At 41.6% G+C, this 19,605-nt stretch overlaps 1 protein-coding gene across 3 annotated transcripts in view; it reads left to right on the top strand.

The window, feature by feature from the left end:
* Positions 1–19,605, top strand: part of Prpsap2 (phosphoribosyl pyrophosphate synthetase associated protein 2) — a 32,140-nt gene that overhangs the window by 6,809 nt on the left and 5,726 nt on the right. For all 3 annotated transcript variants that reach the window (XM_035447838.1, XM_027427229.2, XM_027427230.2), the window contains 4 exons: positions 1,921–1,987; positions 5,197–5,369; positions 8,587–8,702; positions 12,816–12,871. In XM_035447838.1, the coding sequence (XP_035303729.1) occupies positions 5,216–5,369; positions 8,587–8,702; positions 12,816–12,871 (326 nt within the window). In that variant the 5' untranslated portion in view covers positions 1,921–1,987; positions 5,197–5,215. The remainder of the gene's footprint in view (positions 1–1,920; positions 1,988–5,196; positions 5,370–8,586; positions 8,703–12,815; positions 12,872–19,605) is intronic.

The following is a 19,605-nucleotide window of genomic DNA, read 5'->3' as shown; positions in this document are numbered from 1 at the left end:
TCCTAGCAGGGTAGTGGTCACTTATATGGACATGAGAATCTTACTCCTAATCCTTGGCTATTCATGAATGGGATAATCTCTGTACGTGACATAATCTTCTGACGCGTAGTAGGTGCTCAGTAAGCACTCTCTTTTCATTCAGGATTTTGTCCAGTATTTACATCTTTAAAAACTCTCACCAGAACTGCTGCTGTTCCTCTAGTTTTCCTAGAGGTGATTGAAATGGGGGAGGTTCTCTTCAGGGAGACAGGATGATGGAAATCTGTGGGAGGATGGGGCTGTGGGACAGGCAGGTTGGTTCACTCCCCAGGCTTCGGAGTAAGGAAATGGAAAATCCTTGGTTTATGCAGCGAAACTAACATGTATTCCTTCCTTACTGTTCGTAAACACTAAAAACCTGGGTCAGGGATAGATGCAAGGTCCCTCAAGTAGCAGCACCAGGACTTAGATACAGATTTTGACTCTAAAGCTCATCTGTAGCATCACACCATAGTCTTTTGTAAGCACACACACATTTTTTTCTGGTGATTTTGTTAGTTTTGAATCAGTGCCTACTGTGTAGTCCAAGCTGGCCTGGAACTCACCATGTAGCCAGGTTAGCCTCAAACTTGAAATTCTCTTGCTTTAGCCTCGTGAATGCTGACAAGTGGGCATCACCACACCCAGTTCTCTCTCTCTCTCGCTCTCTTTCTCTCTCTCTCTCTCTCTCTCTTTTTCTGTTACTGAGATTGAGCACAGAGCCTTGAGCAAAGCATTCTACCACTAAGTGACATCTCCAGCTTGCCAACATCTTTAATGAAAACTTTCAAACATATGAGATAATTGAACAGTATCATGACTGGCCATATTGATGTCTACCATGTCGGTCTGGTGTTTTGCTATCTGAATACTGAATACGTTACATAATCCCTAGATACCTGGTCACATCTCCTACATATAAGCTCTTGTACATAAATAGAATACGTTTGTCACATTTGAAAACATTAGCTATAGTTATTTTTTGTTGTTGTTGTTCTTGCTAGTTTTATATGATTCCTAGCTTCAAGTGATTGGATTTTTCCATGTTTAAAAATTTTGTTTTTGAAGCTGGGTGTTGGTGGCGCATGCCTTTGATCGCAGCACTCGGGAGGCAGAGGTAGGTGGATCTCTGAGTTCGAGGCCAGCCTGGTCTACAGAGCGAGTTCCAGGACAACCTCCAAAGCAATACGGAGAAACCCTGTCACAAAAAAAAAAAAAAAAAAAAAAAAAAAAAAAAAAAAAAAATCGTTTGTTTTTTATTTGTTTGTTTGCTGCTGTTTTTGCTGTTTTATGAATCAGGGTCTTTGTGGCCCAGGCTAGTTTCCAACTCTTGTATCCTGTCTCAGCTTCTTGAGTGTTGGAATTGTAGGTGAAGACCACCATGCCCAGAAGGTGACATGGTTTCTCTTTTTGATATAGAGCCAGATCAACTTTGCCTTTTTCCTCTAGTGTTGATGTTCCATTCTGGAGTTTTCTCTTGGTGCTAATAACAGGTGTTTGAGAGGGATAGCACACACCTTTTATCCCAGCACTTGGGAGGCCAGGGGCAGGCGAATCTCTGAATTAGAGGCCAGTCTGATCTACAAAGCTACACAGAAAAACCCTGTCTCGGGGGAAAAAAAAGAGCAGGGCAATTTCCCAGTGCTCTTTTACCCCCCACAATTTACTACATTAATGCCTCAGTTCTCAGTTGATGCTGGAGATAGCAGACACTGTTTACATATGAGGAGAGAAGCCTAGATTTGATTCAAAAGTATGACTATGGTGATACGTTTAATATCAGTGAGTTTTGTTGTTTTGGTAATAGTCCCGGTTTCTATATTTTATAAGGTTGGAAATTAATACAGTCTTGGTGTATGTTTTAAAAATTTGAACTATAACTTCCCCTCTTTTTCCCCTTAGAAACAAGAGTCCAAATTCAAGAGTCTGTGAGAGGAAAAGATGTATTTATCATCCAGACCATCTCAAAGTAAGTGGTTTCTCACTGCCTGCTGGGTGCTCCTGTTAGAGTCTGAAGACCTGGCCACACAGGGGAAGATAGTTTTAGAACTGATGTGCTTTTGCTAGTCTTTATTGTATATGAGTGTCTTATCTGTGTACTGTATGTGTGCCAAGTACCTGCAGAGGTCAGAAGAGGGCATTAGATCCCCTGGGACTGGAGTTAAAGATGGTTGTGAGCTTTGATGTGGTGGCCTCCAGATCCATTGAAACCTGAGCCAGAGAGCAGAACCACATATTCATGGACACTAGAAGAGCCTGTACTCCTCACCACTAAGTCATCTCTGCAGCCCCTTTTGCTAATTTTTCTTTGTTTTGTTTCAAACTCTTGGTATGTTTTCGGGCCAGCCCCAGACTCTTGATCTCAAGAGATGTCTGTGCCTCAGCCTTCCTAGGCAAATATCACCATGACTGCCCTTCATTTGTTTGGGTGTTTGTTGTTGTTTGTTTTGACAGGGTCTTAAGTATCTCTGGCCTCAAACTTGCTATGTCACCAAGCCTGACAAATTGCTGATCCTCCTGCCTCCACTTCGTGAGTTCTGAGACCACAGGCACATGCCCCGTGCTCAGTTTTATATCCTGCTGAGGATTTAACACAGGGCTTTGTGCATGCTAGGCAAACACTCTGTCAACTAAGCTGTGTCTTCTTTCTGTATTCTTTTTTGTTTTGTTTTCTTAGATGTATTTTTTAATTTTATGTATATGAATATTTTATATGCATGTGTGTAAATGTACTGCATGTAGGCCTGGTATATATGGAAACTGAAAGAAGGTATCCCCTGGAACTGAAGTTAGGGACAGTTCTTAGCCATCTCTTTTGTATTTTTTTTTTTTTTAAGATTTTATTTATTTATTATGTATAGTCTTCTGCCTGCATGCCAGCAGAGGGTACCAGATCTCATTCAAGGTGGTTGGGAGCCACCATGTGGTTGCTGGGAATTAAACTCAGGACCTCTGGAAGAGCAGTCAGTGCTCTTAACTACTGAGCCATCTCTCCAGCCCGTATTTTTTTTTGTTTTTTAAAGATTTAATTTTACTTGTGTGGATATTTTGCCTGCATGTATGTACATGTATGTATTGTGTGCATGTGCATGGTGCTTACAGAGGCCAGAAGAGAATGTTAGATTCCCCCTAGAACCTGAGTTACAGATTATTGTATGCTATCGAGTGGGTGCTAAAAGCTGAACCCAGATCTTCTGCAAGAGTAGCAAGTGGTCTTAAGCACTGAGCCAACTTTCCAGCCCCCTCTTCTATATTCATAATGAGGGGAAATAGCCAAGGCTCTTAATGATAGAATCTATTTTTTCTAGCAGTCAAGAATTAAGTTGGTGCTTAGTGTCTGTGACAGGACTGTTGTCAGCTGTCCTTGTCTTTGTCAGGTCCTTACTCTAATCAGATCTTTCCCTGGTACATTGAGTTCTTGGTCTTGACTGGGCTGCAGAAAGCCTGCACATCAGGATCGTCTTTCTGAGATGCCAAGAAATAGACTGGGGATTTGTCACATTCAGATGCTACTGCATGGTATTGGTTGATGAATTGATAGCAGTAGGGATTAGACTAAAAGCCTCCTGAGTTGTACTGCGCCGCTTGCTTCATTTTAGTACAGACTAGTAGCTACTAAAAACCCAAGACAGATTTTAAATGAAGGAAATTCAGCCCACTAACTGACATTTTCCTGTCATCCATTTGCTTGTCTGAGTTAGTGGTGGTAAGCTTGTGTGGTACTCCTGATTGTTGGCCTCAGAGTGACTACTTGTTGCAGTTCCCCTGCTTAGTTAGATAAGCAAATGGTTTTGATGATGATGATGACGATGATGATGCAAGCATTTGCAGGGAAGAACAGTTCCTTTAATAATGGGCTAGATTTTCACATTCAGATGGAAGTACCTAACACCAGCTAGTTAAATTGCTTTCAGAAGGGGATCTTAGCAAGAGATCAGACTGAGAGTGGCCAGCATTTACAGAACTGAGAGATGAAGGGTGACAGGAGGAGGAGACAAATGAATGTGGCAGGAGGTGTGGAAACCAAGAAAAGAATCACAGGAAAAAGTAGTCTTAGTTGTTTTCTGGGGTTTTTTTGTTTGTTTGTTTTTGGTTTTTTGTTGTTGTTGTTTTTTAGTTTTTGGTTTTTCGAGACAGGGTTTCTTTGTATTGCTTTGGAGGCTGTCCTGGAACTCTCACAGAGGTCCGCCTGCCTCTGCCTCCTGAGTGCTGGAATTAAAGGCATGCGACACCAACGCCCAGCTTAATGGGGTTTCTATTGCTGTGAAGGTTCTATTTATGACCGTAGCAACTCTTATAAAGAAAAACATTGAATTGGGGATGGCTTACAGTTCAGGGGTGTAGTCTGTTATCGTCATGGCACAGGAAGCATAGTGACAAGCAGTCAGACTTGGTGCTAGAGAAGCAGCTGAGAGTTACAAATCTGGATCTGCAGACTGGAGGAAGAGGCTTGAGACTCCAAAGCCCGCCCCCAGTGACACACTTCCTCCAGCAATGCCACACCCACTCCAACTAGGCCACACCTCCCTCCCATAGTGCCAGTCCCCATGAGCCCATGTGGCCATTTTCATTCAAACCATCAGAAGGAGGCAGAGGGACATTGTGCATCTACTGTAGGCACAGGTGAGCAGCTGCCTTAGAGGCAGCAGAAAGGCTAAGAAAGAGAAAGACTAATTAGCCAATGGATTTAGCCAAATGTTAGGGGTTTTTGATGAAAGTTGAGGAGCTGTTTTGGAGGACTAAAGAAGCTTCTTTGGCATGTGCATGGGAGAGGAAGAGTGGAGAGGAAGCAGGAGAGTGGGTCTGTAGACTTCTGTCTTGAGGTGTTGTACAAAGAGGACAAAGAACTGGGCTGATGAGGAAGAGGTTCACAGGATGAGGGGCAGGAGGAGGGAGGAATGGGGGTGGCACTGGTTCCCCACAGAGCATGTTGAGAGGGCATGGCCACTAGAATGTAACTTTAGAGTGATATGGGAAGTTTCCCTCTGCTGCCCAGTGGCTGAGTGCATGTGGTGTGGAGAGCTATCTTCTGTTAGTCTCTTTCATTGAGAAAGCAGAGGTCATCTGGTCAGGAGCTGGCAGAGCTTTGGGAGAAGAGGAATTTGTTCTTTTTGTGTCTAATGCTTTGGGTCTTAGTATAGTCATAAGTAACCTGCTAAGTGTCTGACACTGTTTCAGGGATGTGAACACCACCATCATGGAGCTCCTGATCATGGTGTATGCATGTAAGACCTCATGTGCCAAGAGCATCATCGGAGTGATCCCCTACTTTCCTTATAGCAAGCAGTGCAAGATGAGAAAAAGGGGCTCCATTGTCTCTAAATTGCTGGCTTCCATGATGTGCAAAGCTGGTAAGAATAACAGGTTGATTTTGTTTGTTTGAAGCAGTCTCTCAATGTAGTCCTGGCTGTCCTGGAACTCATTTTTAGACCAGGCTGGCCTTGAACTCAGAGATTTGCCTTTCTCTGCCTCCAGAGAAGAAGACTAAAGGTGTGTACCACCATGGCAGATTTATTTTTTACCTTAGAAATTTCAAAGCATTATCTTGATTAGTGTTCTGAACATAGTACAAACAGTGAAACAGCATTTAAAGACTGATAGTTTTTACGGTGGACGCCCTTTCCCAGGAGAAGTGCTACATTTCACATCCCAGCGGAGTGTCATATACAGCAGTAGTACCTTGTCCTGGGGGAAGAGGAGGACATCACAAGACTGGTCACATTATTCCTGGTGACATGAGGTTTAAACTTATTAATTGTTTCTTTCTGGAATTTGTCATGGACCATGGATATCTGAAATCATGAAAAGCACACCACAGGTAAACTGGGGTCTGGTTTAATTAGAAAACTGCAGAGAATTCTGCTTCCAACTCCCTAAGACACAGAAGCAATGAGAACAACTTCAGTTTCAATTTTTTTTCCTGAATTGCTTGTTTAGCATTTATGTTGACATAACAGTTCCAGTCATATTCAAGTTTTGAAAGGGTAAAAGTCATCTCTGCAGCTCCTAGTAGTTCTATTTTTAGTTTTGTGGGAAACTTCCACATTTGAACCTTCTTGCTAGACTCTAGTACAAGAACTATTTTCATTTTACAAATAGTTGTATTTTGTAAACCACATATATTGCTTTCTGTTAAACATTCTCAGGTAACACCCTAAATATTTTATTTATTATGTACAGTATTCTGCCTGCATGTATGCCTGCCTGCCTGCCAGTAGAGGGCACCAGATGTCATTACAGATGATGTGAGCCACCATGGGGTTGCTGGGAATTTTTATTCGGGACCTCTATCACCTTAGCATCTTTGCAGCCACAGCCTAAGTATTAAAACAAAAAAGAAAGAAGGAAGGAAGAAAGGAAAGAAAGAAAGAAAGAAAGAAAGAAAGAAAGAAAGAAAGGAAGGAAGGAAGAGGGAGGAAGGGAAGAAAGAAAGAAAAAAGAAAGAAAATTATATCTTTTAAATTAGTGTACAGGTTATTAGATTTCATCATGCATTTTAAATACATGTGTGCATGCACACGCCAGAGGGTAACTTTGTCCATTCTTCCTCATTTACCTTTTTTTCTGAAACAGGGTTTCTCATTGTCTTGGAGCTCTCCAAGTAGTCTATGCTATTTTATTACTCCTTCCTGTTTCTCAATACCTCTTTTTTTTCCTCCTGATGTCCTTTCTAGTTTTATAACCCATGCCCACATATTAGTGTGTGTGTGCGTGTAAACATGTTTATATACATATAAACATTAAAGGGTAGGATTCACATATGAGAGAACATGCTTATTTGTCTTTCTGAACCTGAATTACTTTGTTCAATATAATTTTCAGATCCATTTTCGTGCAAATTTAATTTTCCTTTATAGATGAATAAAATCCCATTGTGTATATGTACCACAATTTCATTATCCATCTTTTGGACTTATAGGCTGATTCTGTTTCCTGATGATTGTGAATAGAGCAGCATTATATATGGACACACAAATATTCATGTGGCAGAACCTAGCTGTTCAACTGGGATATGTGGAAGTTTTGTTTTTTATATTTATCTATGTTTTGACTACATGTTATGTCTGTGTACCACATGTTTGCAGTGCCCTTGGAGGTCAGAAGAGGGCATTGGATCTTCTGGAACTGGAGTTGCAGGCTGCTATATGGGTGCTAGGAACCGAAACAAGTCCTTTGGAAGAGCAGCCAGTGCCCTAAACACCTAAGTCATCTCTGCAGCCCCTGGTAGTTCCGTTTTTAATTTTGTGAGAAAGCTCCACATTGCTTTTGATGTGGTCGCATCAGTTTATACTCCCACTAGCAATGAATAGTTCCTGGGCCCTTGACAGCAATTGTTACTTGTTTTTCTTGGTGATTGTTTTCCCTCTAAGGGGAGATGGAATCTCAGAGTAGTTTTGGAGGGTATCTTTTGTTTGTTTGTTTTGAGACTGAGTTTCACTGCATAGACCAGGCTGGCCTTTAAACAGTAGTTCAGGAGATTAAAGGTATGCCTCACCACACCCAGCTTAAAGTAGTTTTAAGTTATGTTTCCCTGAAGGCTCAAGGTGTCAAACACTTAAAATATTTGTTGCCCATCCGTAAGATTGCTTTTGAAAACGGTCTGTTCAGTTCATAGCCTATTATTTGATTTGAGGGTTTGGTTTTGGGGGGGTAGTCATTTTTTTTTATTGTTTGGGGCTTTTGGTATTTAATTTATGTATTTCTTTATATTCTAGATAACACCCCACCCCCATCTAACATGTAGCTGGCAAAGATTTTCTCATTCTGTAGGTTGTATGTTCATTCCACAGCCTAAGTATCTTATATTTGTTGTAAATGCTTACATAGTTCTACTTCTGTGTCAGTGTCATTTACACCAGAAAGGAAATCCAGAGTCATTTAGTGAGTCTTCTTGTCTCAGTGGTGTAATCAAAATACCCCACACAGGCATGCCAGAGGCTAATCCCTCACATTGTGTCTCCACAGCTTGTCTCCTAGGTGATTATGAATCCTATCAAATTGATAGTATTAGTCACTGAACAGACACAGTGTGGGTGAAGGCACCTGATCTTGGTATCTCATACTGGGTTTTGTTGTCTCCGCTAAGGAAATTTCCAGGAGATGCTGTCTGCTGTGATAGCACTTGCAGAAACTTCTTTATGATGATTTAAATTTTAGCATATGTGCTACTAAAGCAGGCACTGCTGCTTTGTTATTATTATGTATATTTAAGGGTTTATTTTTAATTTATGTGTATGTGTGTGAGTATGTGCACATATATATGTGTAGGCTTCCAGAGGCCAAAAGAGGATCTCAGCCTCTGGAACTATAGATCCAGGCGGTTGTGAGTCTCCTGACAAGTGTACAGGGAACCAAACTCATATCTGCAAGAGTTATTGCTGAGTCATCTCTTTGGCCACTCCTCTGTACTTGAAATGGATTGAAATGGAAGTGAAAATCATACATCTTGTATTACTAAAACTAGTAGTAGTAGATTCCTGCCGGGTTTTCATGATAGTAGGGTGTTTGCTCAGTCGTTGTTATAGTATTACAGTACTGTTGACATGTTTAACATGCTTATATTTGAAGGTCTAACTCATCTCATCACTATGGATTTACACCAGAAAGAAATCCAGGGCTTCTTTAATATTCCAGTGGATAATTTAAGAGCCTCCCCCTTCCTGTTACAGTATATTCAAGAAGAGGTAAGCTAGATCTAATATTTATGTTAATATTCTGGAATAATATAGTTCTGTTTCTTTGGGTTTTTCCCCAAAGGACCAAAACTTTTATGTATTCTGCTTAAAGAGCTATTATACTTCATAAGTACAAGTCTCTAAAATTTCTTATCTGTATTTTTTTCCCACTCAGCTCTTTTTTCTTTCCCCCAAATTTTTATGTGTATGGCTGTTTTGCTTGCATGTATGTATTGTACCACATATAGGTCTGGTGCCCATTGAGGCCAGAAGAGGACATCAGATCCCTAGGAATGGAGTTACAAATGGTTACAAGCTCTGATGTGGGTGCTGAGAATTGAACCCATGTCCTAGAAGAACAGCCAGTGCTCATCACTGCTGAGCCATCTCTTCTTCACCCCACCCTCCTTACATTTATTGGCTTATAAGTTCCACATTGCTGACATTTTCATCCAGTTTTCATATTTCTCACCCATTTTACTGGCCTTTCCCCCTGTCTTGGCATCTCATTTCATCAGCCCCCTTTTGTTAGTAAACTCTTTAAAGTAGTATCTGTTTTTTCTTGACCTAACCCTTGTTGGACCACACAGAGCAGATTCTATTCCATGATCTTGCCCAAATGCTTCCAGAATTTGGTTTATCTTATAAATATGTGTGCTCTGCTAATTCAGAAGCCTTTTACATTTTTGGTTCGTGTTGCACTTTGATGTTTTGCTCTTAGGAGCTGTTTGCACATGCAGTGTTTCTCTGTAGCAGCTTTTACAGAGAGCTTCATTTCTTGGTGTTGCATTTGAAGGCAGCACTTTGGATTTCTTTTTAAAGGTTTTATTCATTTATTATATATACAGTGTTCTCCCTGCAGGCCCTAAGAGGGCACCAGATTTCATTACAGATGGTTGTGAGTCACCATGTGGTTGCTGGGAATTGAACTCAGGACCTCTGGAAGAGCAGCCAGAGCTCTTAACCTCTGAGCCATCTCTCTAGTACAATTTTGGATATTTCTGAAGCATGTTTTCTGGTTGACCATCCAGGCCTTCTTCATGGGCTTTTTCTTTTCTTTCTTTTTTTTTTTTTTTTTTTCTTTTTTCTTTTTTTTAAGATTCCTTTTGTTTTGCCAGTGTTTTTGTTTGGTTGACTGTTATATCTCTGGCAGGGTCTGATGTTGTTTGATGGTAAATAAAGGCATACATAGTTTCAGTTACTTTCCTTGTTTATTTTGACAAGATCTGACAAAAGCAGCTGAAGGAAAGAAAGGTTTGTGTTGACTCACAATGTTAGAGTACTGTCCCATAGTGGCAAGTCACCCCAGCAGGAGCCTGGAGCAGCTGACCGCACAGCAGCCAGTCAGGAAGCAGAACTGATGAATGCTGCTTCTCAGCTTGCTTTCTCCTACTCAGTCCAGGACTAGTCTATGGGGGCCACCCATATTCCTTAGTGAGACCTTCCTGAAAACACTGTACACATACATAAAGGTTTACAGTGAAGATTAACCTTCAGAGCCATTCATTGTGAAATGAATTAGAGTAAGCTAAGAATAGACTACTCACTCATTCAGTTTGTTTTATTTACTGATTTGAGATGGGCTTCTGTTCTGTTACCCAGGCTGAACTTGAAATCTGGGAATCAGGTAATCCTCCTGTCTCAACCTCCTTGAGTGTTCACATTGTGCCTGGCCATAACTTCTGGTAGGTACTCTGTGTAGGCCAGATAGGAGTTACTGCACTTGTTGGTCTAAGACTTGCATACAGCATTCTGGGAAAATTGGCTCCTCCCACATTTGCTCTTTAGCTTATCCCCTCCATTTAGCCAGCTACTGAACTGCTTATTTGGACTAGTAGCTTTTCCTCCTAGGTTTCTTTTTGGTTCTTTCTCATCAAACCTTGATCTTTATAAGGTTTCCTGTTTTGCCTTCTGAAGAAAGAGTGAGCCTGTTTTTATTACAGTCATTTGGTTTCATTAATGGCTTTGTTGGCTGTCTTGGCAGGGTGTGATGTTATTTAATGAGGTAAGGAAGTATGTGTGACTGTTCCGAAAGACTTCTGGCTAAAACACAGTACCTAAACAAGTTTTTCTGCTTTCTTGCCTGAGAAAGGTGGTTGGGTGTGTCTTTCCTCTAATGCAAGTTCAGTCAACATTTTTGTTCCTTTACCTGAACTATCTAACAGGGCTTAGCACCACCTGTGCTAAGATTCAGAGTTGGGGTTAGATAGATGGTTTAGCAATTAAGAGAACTGGATGCTCTTCCAGAGAACCAGTTCCTAGCATCTACAAGGCGGCTCAGAGGGATCTGATGTTCTCTTCTGGCCTCTGCAGTACCAGACATAAGCTTGGTACACAGACAAACATACAGGAAAAACAAACTTTACACATAAAATTTAAAAAAAGAAAAACTGCCATGTTATTGTGAGGAAGCAGCAATGGGAATGTTATTCAGTGCAACAGTGGTACTTAATGAGTTAGTTATATTATAATAATATAGTTTGAAAATACTGCCAAGATGAAGTCAGAAACAGCAAACTGCAGCTCAGCTTAAAAGTGATTCCATTCTGTGTATCGAATACAATAATAACATCTTCCCTAATCATCATTAGCACTAAGTACTTAATTTTTCAACGGTGAAAAGGTTTTCCAAAGTGGCTCATTATTTAGTTTTGTTTTGTTTTTGTTGTTGTTGTTTTGTTTTTTTTGCAACAATCTCATGTAACCTAGACTGGTCTTAAACTACATAGCCAAGGATGGATGGTCTGAACTCCTGATCCTCCTGACTCTACCTCCTAAGTGCTTGGATTATGGACATGTACCACCACCTCACCTTGCTCTAGTTAACTTGGCCTTTCTTTCTTTCTTTCTTTCTTTCTTTCTTTCTTTCTTTCTTTCCTTCCTTCCTTCCTTCCTTCCTTCCTTCCTTCTTTCCTTCTTTCTTTCTAGATTTATTTATTTATTTATTTATTATGTAGACAGTGTTCCGTCTGCATGTGTGCCTGCAGGCCAGAAGAGGGCACCATATCTCATTACAGATGGTTGTTAGCCACCATGTGGTTGCTGGGAATTGAACTCGCGACACCTGGAAGAGCAGCCAGTGCTCTTAACCTCTGAGCCATCTCTCCAGCCCCCAGCTTGGCTTTTAAGTGGTTTGTTTGTACACAAATATTATGTAGACCAGGCTGTTCTCAATTCATGAGGTCTGCCTGCCTCTGTCCACTGAACACTGGGATTAAAGGTGCTACCACATCTGTCTGTTACTTTATTTGTTTAAAAGGGCTCTTGTCCTATTCTCTTAAAGTAGCACTAGGCTGACTGTCCTTTCACAAATGACTTTCCTCAGCTTGGAGTGACTACAATGTGTTTGTCAGAACACAGTATTTTGGAATGTGGCATAAACTTGGATTCAGGCTCAATGAATATCATCCTTGTATTGTGAAATTTCATTCAATGTGAGATTCATGAAAAGATTTTGATAGGTTCACACCATTCAGCTCTTAAAATCTAGCCTCCTGGGTGATTGGGATTACAGGCATACACCAGCACAACTGGTTTTCTTCTGTTAATTGTTTTGTTTTAGGGTGTGTGTGTGTGTGAAGTATGCATTTGTGTATATACACACATATATATATATGTGGAAGCCAGAGGTCAGTGTTCAGTGTCTTCCTCAGTTCACCTTGTTTTTTGAGGGCCTCTTACTGAACATGGAGTTCATTGATTAGCTAGATTGGCTGGCCAGTATGCTTTAGAAATCTGACTGACTCCACTTTTTACTCCCCCACTCCCAGTACTGGGGTTACAAACACAGGCTGCCATACTCAGCTTTTATGTGGGTGCTGAGGAGCCAAGCTTTTTCATCATGCTTGTACAGCAGTTTACTGACTGAGCCACCTCTCTGTTCTCTCTGCTAACTTTGTAAGAGCACATTTGTATTATGTTACTGGATTTTTATATATAGGTTAATTCATGTTGAGAACATTTTCATCTTTGTTTCCCAAAGGGAGATTTTACTTTTTCTTCTTGGTGAAACTTCTAAGAGATCAGATACAGTTTCAAATCTGTTGGAATGTTTGTGTTTGTTGGTTGTTGTAATAGCCTCTTTGAGACAAGGTAGTAATCCTGACCTCTTGTCTACCACAGATCCCGGATTATAGGAACGCAGTCATCGTGGCCAAGTCTCCAGCCTCAGCCAAGAGGTAGGTAGGACTACATGGCCTCTCTTGCCATGTCTTTAGGGTATCCCCATTGAATCCCATTGTCTTGTTGATCAAGCTGCTGCCCCTTAGTTTTCTTCCATGGATTAATTTAGTGTTACCCTGGCAGCTCTCCCTGTTACATAGACACTTTAGTATCTGCCAGTCATATTTCATAACCATAGTCATCCCTTCTGAGGAATACTGACCTAGTGCATCTACTGTTACTCTCCAGTCCTGCTTGAGGTAAGATGTCTCAGAAGGTAAAGGTGTTTGCTGCCAAGCCTGATGCTTAACCTGAGTTCCATCCCTGAGACCCATATGGTACAAAGAGAGAACCAACTCCCGTTAGTTGTTCTTTGACCTTTACAAAACACCCTGAGGCAGCTTACCGTATATAGTGCAAGCCAGGTTTTGCCAAGGGTAACTGGTAGCTTGGTGATAAACTACTGCAAACTGGATTTTGATTGAAAGGTTTTCCACATACTAATCACAAGTACTTTTTAGAAAAAACACTGCACCAGAGAGGGAAAGCACAAAAATCACACAGGATTCAAACTCTTCAAAAATTATTTTCCAAGAAGAAAAAGAAACTAAGATAATTTTCCAGTCAAATACCTTGGTTTTCTGGATCTCTAGATTTTATATGTATATAGAAAATTCCTAATGTGATATAATAAATGTGGATCTACTAAAAAAAAAGAAGACAAGAAACAAGGTGGTGTGAAGGGACTAGGGACTGTCATCAGCACAGAAGGATGACATTTTTTTTCATGTAACTTATGCACATCCACCTATCTTTTTGAGAGACAGGCTCTCATTCTGTAGACCAGGCTGGCTTCATTCATAGAGATCCTTCTGCCTCTGCCTCCAAGTGCTAGGACTAAAGTACACCCAGCTCTCCACCTCTGATTTTTTTTTAAGATTTATTTTATTTTATGTATATGAATGTTTAGTCTGCATGTGTCTGTGTCCACCACCCACATGCATGTCTGATGCCCATGAAAGCCAGAAGAGACTATCAGCTCTCTTGGAACTGGAGTTGTAGTTGGTTGTGAACCTCCGTGTATGCTAGCAACTGAAGCTGGATCCTCTGCAAGGGCAGCAAGTGCTCTTCATTGCTGAGCCATCTCTCCTGCCCTGTTCCTACGATCTTTAAATCATCTCTAGATTATGTAATTCCAAATACAATGTAATAAATAGGTCCTTTTGCTGAAACAAGGCAAGAAACAGAATGTATCCATATTCAGTACAGAGGCAAGCCAATTTCTTTGTACTTTCAATTTCTGGTAAAAGTTGAATCCGCAATGCAAACTCCTGAGAATCTGGAAGGCACTGGAGTTTTTTCACAGTTCATAGCTTTTATAGTGCATTTACAAGTATATACAACTGTCACCTGTCACTGCTTGTAAGACTTTATCACCAAAGAAAATCACCCTGTGGCCATTGAGAAATTACCCCATCCTTCTCCTCACCCTACACCTGGGCAGACACTTGTGTCTGTCTGCTTTTGTGGATTCAGTCACAAGGAAATGACCTATGGCATACTTTCTTCACCCAGCACCATGTCCTGGAGGTTCATGCATGTGTGCTGTGTGGTGCCTATGACAGCCTGAACTCTTGTTCAGGTGGGTCTGCCTGGCCTCCCCCCAGTGACTGCTGGGGACAGTAGCTACCAGCTAAAGTGATATCATACAGCCTTTTAGTTTATTATTGCTGCTGTTATTTTGCTGTTGGGAATGGAACTCAGCATCAAACAAGTAAAATGCTCTGCTACTGAGCCACACCCTAGGCCCCAATTCCAAATCATAAATATTGGGGTATTTGGTGATTCTCAATAGAATATTCTCCCTGTGTGGCTTATCCCCTATTCTCTTCACTCAGACAGAAGACACACACATACAGATCAACTGTGTGGCACACTGCTCTTGTGAAGGTTCCTCATAGTTTCCTTAGAAGTGTGGATTCATTTCTTGTTAGAATCAAGCTATTAGATGGCTTACTTAGGTGTGTTTGAGAAGTTTTAGTGTCACAGGACAGCTAAGGTGCATGTGTTATAGTAATGTCACACTTTCTACTAAAAGAGGCATTACGTCTCTTTATAACAATGCACCTGGACAGTGATGGGGTTTGAATGTGGATTTCCCGGAGTGATTACTAGCACTGTAGCAGCACTTTGCTCAACTGAGGAGCAGGTGGGAATGCCGCACCAGTGAGGTTTCTGCCTACCCCGCCCCACCCCCAGGAAACTGGGTTTCCTAGCATTGTTCTTCATATGTCATATAAGTGCTGTCCCTGTATCTGAGATGGTATTGATTTCTCTTTAGCTATTGTGAGCTTGTAGATAAAGCCTGTTTTTAATTGTTACTGGTGTTGGAAAAGCAAGACTAGAATTGTTGGGTCCTATGGTCTTGATAAGATGGAAGGCCCAAGGTCCCACATAGGCATCTGGCCCATTGGGGAGGATGGGTATGATGTGTGGCCAGGGACCTACTGAGGCAAAGTATACAGCAGTGAGCGGTAGTAGGTAGGATTTGAAGTTAAATGATAACATGACTATGCTAGGTAATTTTTGTTAGTTTGACTATACCACTATAATTGTAAACTATAGACAACTGAAAAGAAGGAACCTGAGTTGAGGAGTTGCCCCCATTAAACTGGCCTGTGGGATTCAGTCTGTTGTAGGTGGTGCTACTACTAGGCAGGTCGTGGACAGTGGTGGACTGTGATCAGGAAGTGTAAGCCAAATAATCTTTCCTCCCCAAGTTGGTTTAGGTCACTGCAACTGCAAGCAAACTAGCATAGGAAGGAAGGACAGTGACTTACCGTGGGAGGACTGGTTGTTTAAAAGAAAGCTGAAGTGGCTGGGTTAATAACTGACAGACCAGAGCAGTGAATATTCCCAGGAATAAAGGTCTTTTCATAATAAGAAAAGGTCACTCCTCTCCCCCTCTCCAAAAAAAAAATATTTCTTGGGATGGTCCCCACTTGTCTTGAGTCACATGCTTTCAGCGCTGCTTCCTCCTGAAGGAACATCCTTCCATCAGCCACACTTTTCTGCCTGTGGGCTGACAGGATAGTGGAGCAGCCAACACACAAGACTACCCTTTGTTTATGGCTAAAGGCCGTGGTGATTTTATAGCATCCTGGGCATTTCCCATCCATAAAGTAGGAATTGGGTCTCTGCCCCAGGTGCTTTTTCTTGTGTTTCCTCTTCTGGAAAGGGCTGAAGGAAATCCATTGCAAGAGGATGTTCTCGTAGGGAGGTTGTCACCACCGAAAAGGAAAAAGGGTCACTTCTTCAGGAGGGTGTGGTATATGCAATCATTATGAACTTAGAAGCAGGGTTTCTTTCAAAACCTAGTAGCTGTAAGGAGAAATGGGTATGTCCTCAGGTGGTCAGCAGTCTCACCCCTCCTCTGTCAGTACTCAGCAGAACACACAGCATCAGGAAGGCTGCTTGCTAAGCACCAAGCCAGCCAGGGACTCCACCTGGAGATGGCAGAATGGACATTCTGTGCTGTAAAGGCAGGTCTGAGTTTAAAATGATTGAAGTTGGGCCGGGCAGTGGTGGTGCACGCCTTTAATCCCAGCACTCGGGAGGCAGAGGCAGGCAGATCTCTGAGTTCAAGACCAGTCTAGTCTATAAGAGCTAGTTCCAGGATAGCCTCCAAAGCCACAGAGAAATCCTGTCTGGAGGGGAGGGGGAATGGAGCTGGAGAGATGGCTGCTCTTCTAGAGGACCTGGTTTTAGTCACAGCACCCACATGGTGGAACCTCACAGAAATCCCCTGCTGGCCTCTGTGAGCACCAAGCACACATGTGCACGTGCACACTTGTAGACAAAGCACTCATACATGTAAATTTAAATGGATATGTTTTTTAAAATACAAAAGAGATGGCTAAGAATCACTCAGACACCCTCTTCTGGCCTCCTCAGATACTGCACACACATGTTGTACAGACATACATGCAGGCAAAAAACAATTTTTTGTTAATGATTTAAGTCATGCATATTGTATCTGTTCATTTTGGGGGGCAGGGTCTTTCTTTGTAGTACATACTGGCCTTGAATATCCAGCATTCCTCCTGCTTTAGCCTCCTGTAGCTGGGATTATAAATCTTTCCGCCAAGCCACCGGAGCCCCACCGCCCCATAGGCACCCAAAATAACACACAGAGATTAATATTAGGTACAAAGCTGCTGGCCAATGACTAGGATTTCTCACTTGCTAGTTCAGTCTTAATTATCAACCATAACTACTAATCTATATATTTTATAAGAACTTATCAGATGCCAGCGGCAGGCGTCTTCTCTTGCCAGGATCACATGGTGGCTCCACAGAGAAGAGAGGAGCAAGAGAGTGATTTCCTGCTTGTCTCTGCTTATATTCTGAGTCTGCTGTGTTACTTCCTGTCTAGATCACAAGACTTTGCTTTACTACATTTCCCAGAATTCTCCTCGAATCCTAGTCCCACCTATCTTGTTCCCTTATTGGCCAATAGTGCTTTATTCAACAACCAATAAGATAAACATATACACAGAAGGACTTGCATCATCAATGATGCCCATGAGCCACCACACCCAGTGAGGCCCAGGGTTTTGTTATTGTTTTGTTTTGCTTTGTTTTATTTTTCAGGACAGGGTTTCTCTGTAATAGTCCTGGCTGTCTTGGAACTTGTTCTGTAAACCATGCTGGCCTCGAACTCACTGAGATCCACCTGCCTCTGCCTCCCGAGTGCTGGGATTAAAGGCATGCGCCACCACGGCATGGGTTCAAGGTCCAGATTTTGTCGGTGAATTCTGTCACAAATTTATTGGAGAACAAATGCTAACTTTATAAACATTTCCAGAAATGCTGAGGCTTCATCACTGATAGCTGATCCCAGTGAACCAAGAGGGAAAGTTCTAAAACACCATGTTAGCAAACTGAATTAACAGCATACAAAAGATAAATGCACCATCCCCTTTGAGCTTGTCCCAGGAGCCTGAGATCAGTGTGGCAGCTTTTCCTCCCTCCCTCCCTCCTCCTCCTCCTCCTCCCTCCCTCCCTCCCTCCCTCCCTCCCTCTTTCTCTCTCTCTCTCTCTCTCTCTCTCTCTTCTTTCTTTCTTGACAGAGTTTATCTATGTAGCATTGGCTGTCCTGGAATGCTTTGTAGGCCAGACTAGCCTTGAACTCAGAGATCCACCTGCCTCTGCCTCCCGAGTACTAGGAATAAAGGTGTGTGCCACCGCTGCTCAACCTGCTGTGGTAGCTTAAAGGTCTGTGAATGTCAGTCACCCTGTTAAAAGAACAAAAAAAGAGAAGCCACATAGTTATCCAGACTCAAAGAGTTGACAGTGTAGCATAGGGCAAACTAAGAAGAGAAGGGAATTTTTCCATCAGATAAAGATCTGTAAAAAAAAAAACAAACAAAAAATAAACAGAGCATACATGTCGGTGGAAACTGATGCTGCCCCGCAGTTCTAGAACATGACAGCAGTGTCTGTTCTTTCACTTGTATTTAGATGGCACTAAGGTTCTGGATTGTGAAGAACAATCAATGTTTATGGGTACAAGGATGACTTGATCACTTAAATAGGAAATCTGATGAACCTAGAAAAATGCCATCAGGACTAACACAGTCACTTTAGTAAACTTATAACATAAAAGGTCCATATTTGCTGGGTGTGCTCCTTTAATCTCAGCACTTGGAAGGCAGAGGCCGAAGGATCTCTTTGAGTTTCAGGACAGCCTGGTCTACATAGTGAGACCATGTCTCACATCCATCACCCATGTCAAGTGACTTGGAACCAGGTACTCACAGAGGACAGTTCTGGGATCCAACACCCTCTTCTAACTTCCATGGGCAACTGCACTCATGTGCATAGACCCATAGCAGACACATATAATTAAAGTAAAATAAAAGTACATTATGGGGCTGGAGAGATGACTCAGAGGTTAAGAGCACTGACTGCTCTTCCAGAGGTCCTGAGTTCAATTCCCAGCAACCACATGGTGGCTCACAACCATTCCTTATGAGATCTGGTGCCCTCTTCTGGTGTGCAGATATACATGGAAGCAGAATGTTATATATATAATAAATAAATAAAATTTTAAAAAAGTACTTAATGAAGTAACTCAATAGATAAGCAGCAATATAAAGATCTCTGAGAGGTTGTGTGCTTGGAGTATGCAGCTTTTCGCAGTCTCACTGTGCCTTCATAGAGCTTTAAAAAATTAATATGTAGTACTTTAATGAGTGTTTAATGGACATTGTTTCATATGATTGATTCTCAGAGAAGTCTCACAGATAGTGTTAGCAATTGCAAGAAAGGAAACTTGAGCTACAAGTTCCGTAACATTTCGGTTCTCACTGGCTGATGGGAGCAGCTCACTTGGAGGCTCTACACTCAGTCTTCTTGAGTCTTAAGTGGTCATTCTCTTTCTCTTTTGTTTTTTTGTTTGTTTTATTTGGGTTTTTGGTTTGGTTTGGTTTTTGTTTTTTGAGACAGGGTTTCTCTGTATAGCTCTGGGCACCCTTGAATTTATTCTGTAGACCAAGCTAGCTTCAAACTCAGGGATCCACCTGCCTCAGCAGGGTTCAAAGGTGTGCACCACCACCACCTGGCAGTCATTCTCTCTTGTAATTACTCCTTTGGGAGAGACATTTTTTTTCTTTTTTTCTTTTTTTTTTTTTTTTTTTTTTTTTTTTTTTTTTTTTTTTTTTTTTTCAGAGACCAGGTTTCTCTGTGC

The sequence above is a fragment of the Cricetulus griseus genome, chromosome 7 (assembly GCF_003668045.3).
Source record: "Cricetulus griseus strain 17A/GY chromosome 7, alternate assembly CriGri-PICRH-1.0, whole genome shotgun sequence".
NCBI lineage: Eukaryota > Metazoa > Chordata > Mammalia > Rodentia > Cricetidae > Cricetulus > Cricetulus griseus.
This window is presented reverse-complemented; position numbering and strand designations above follow the sequence as displayed.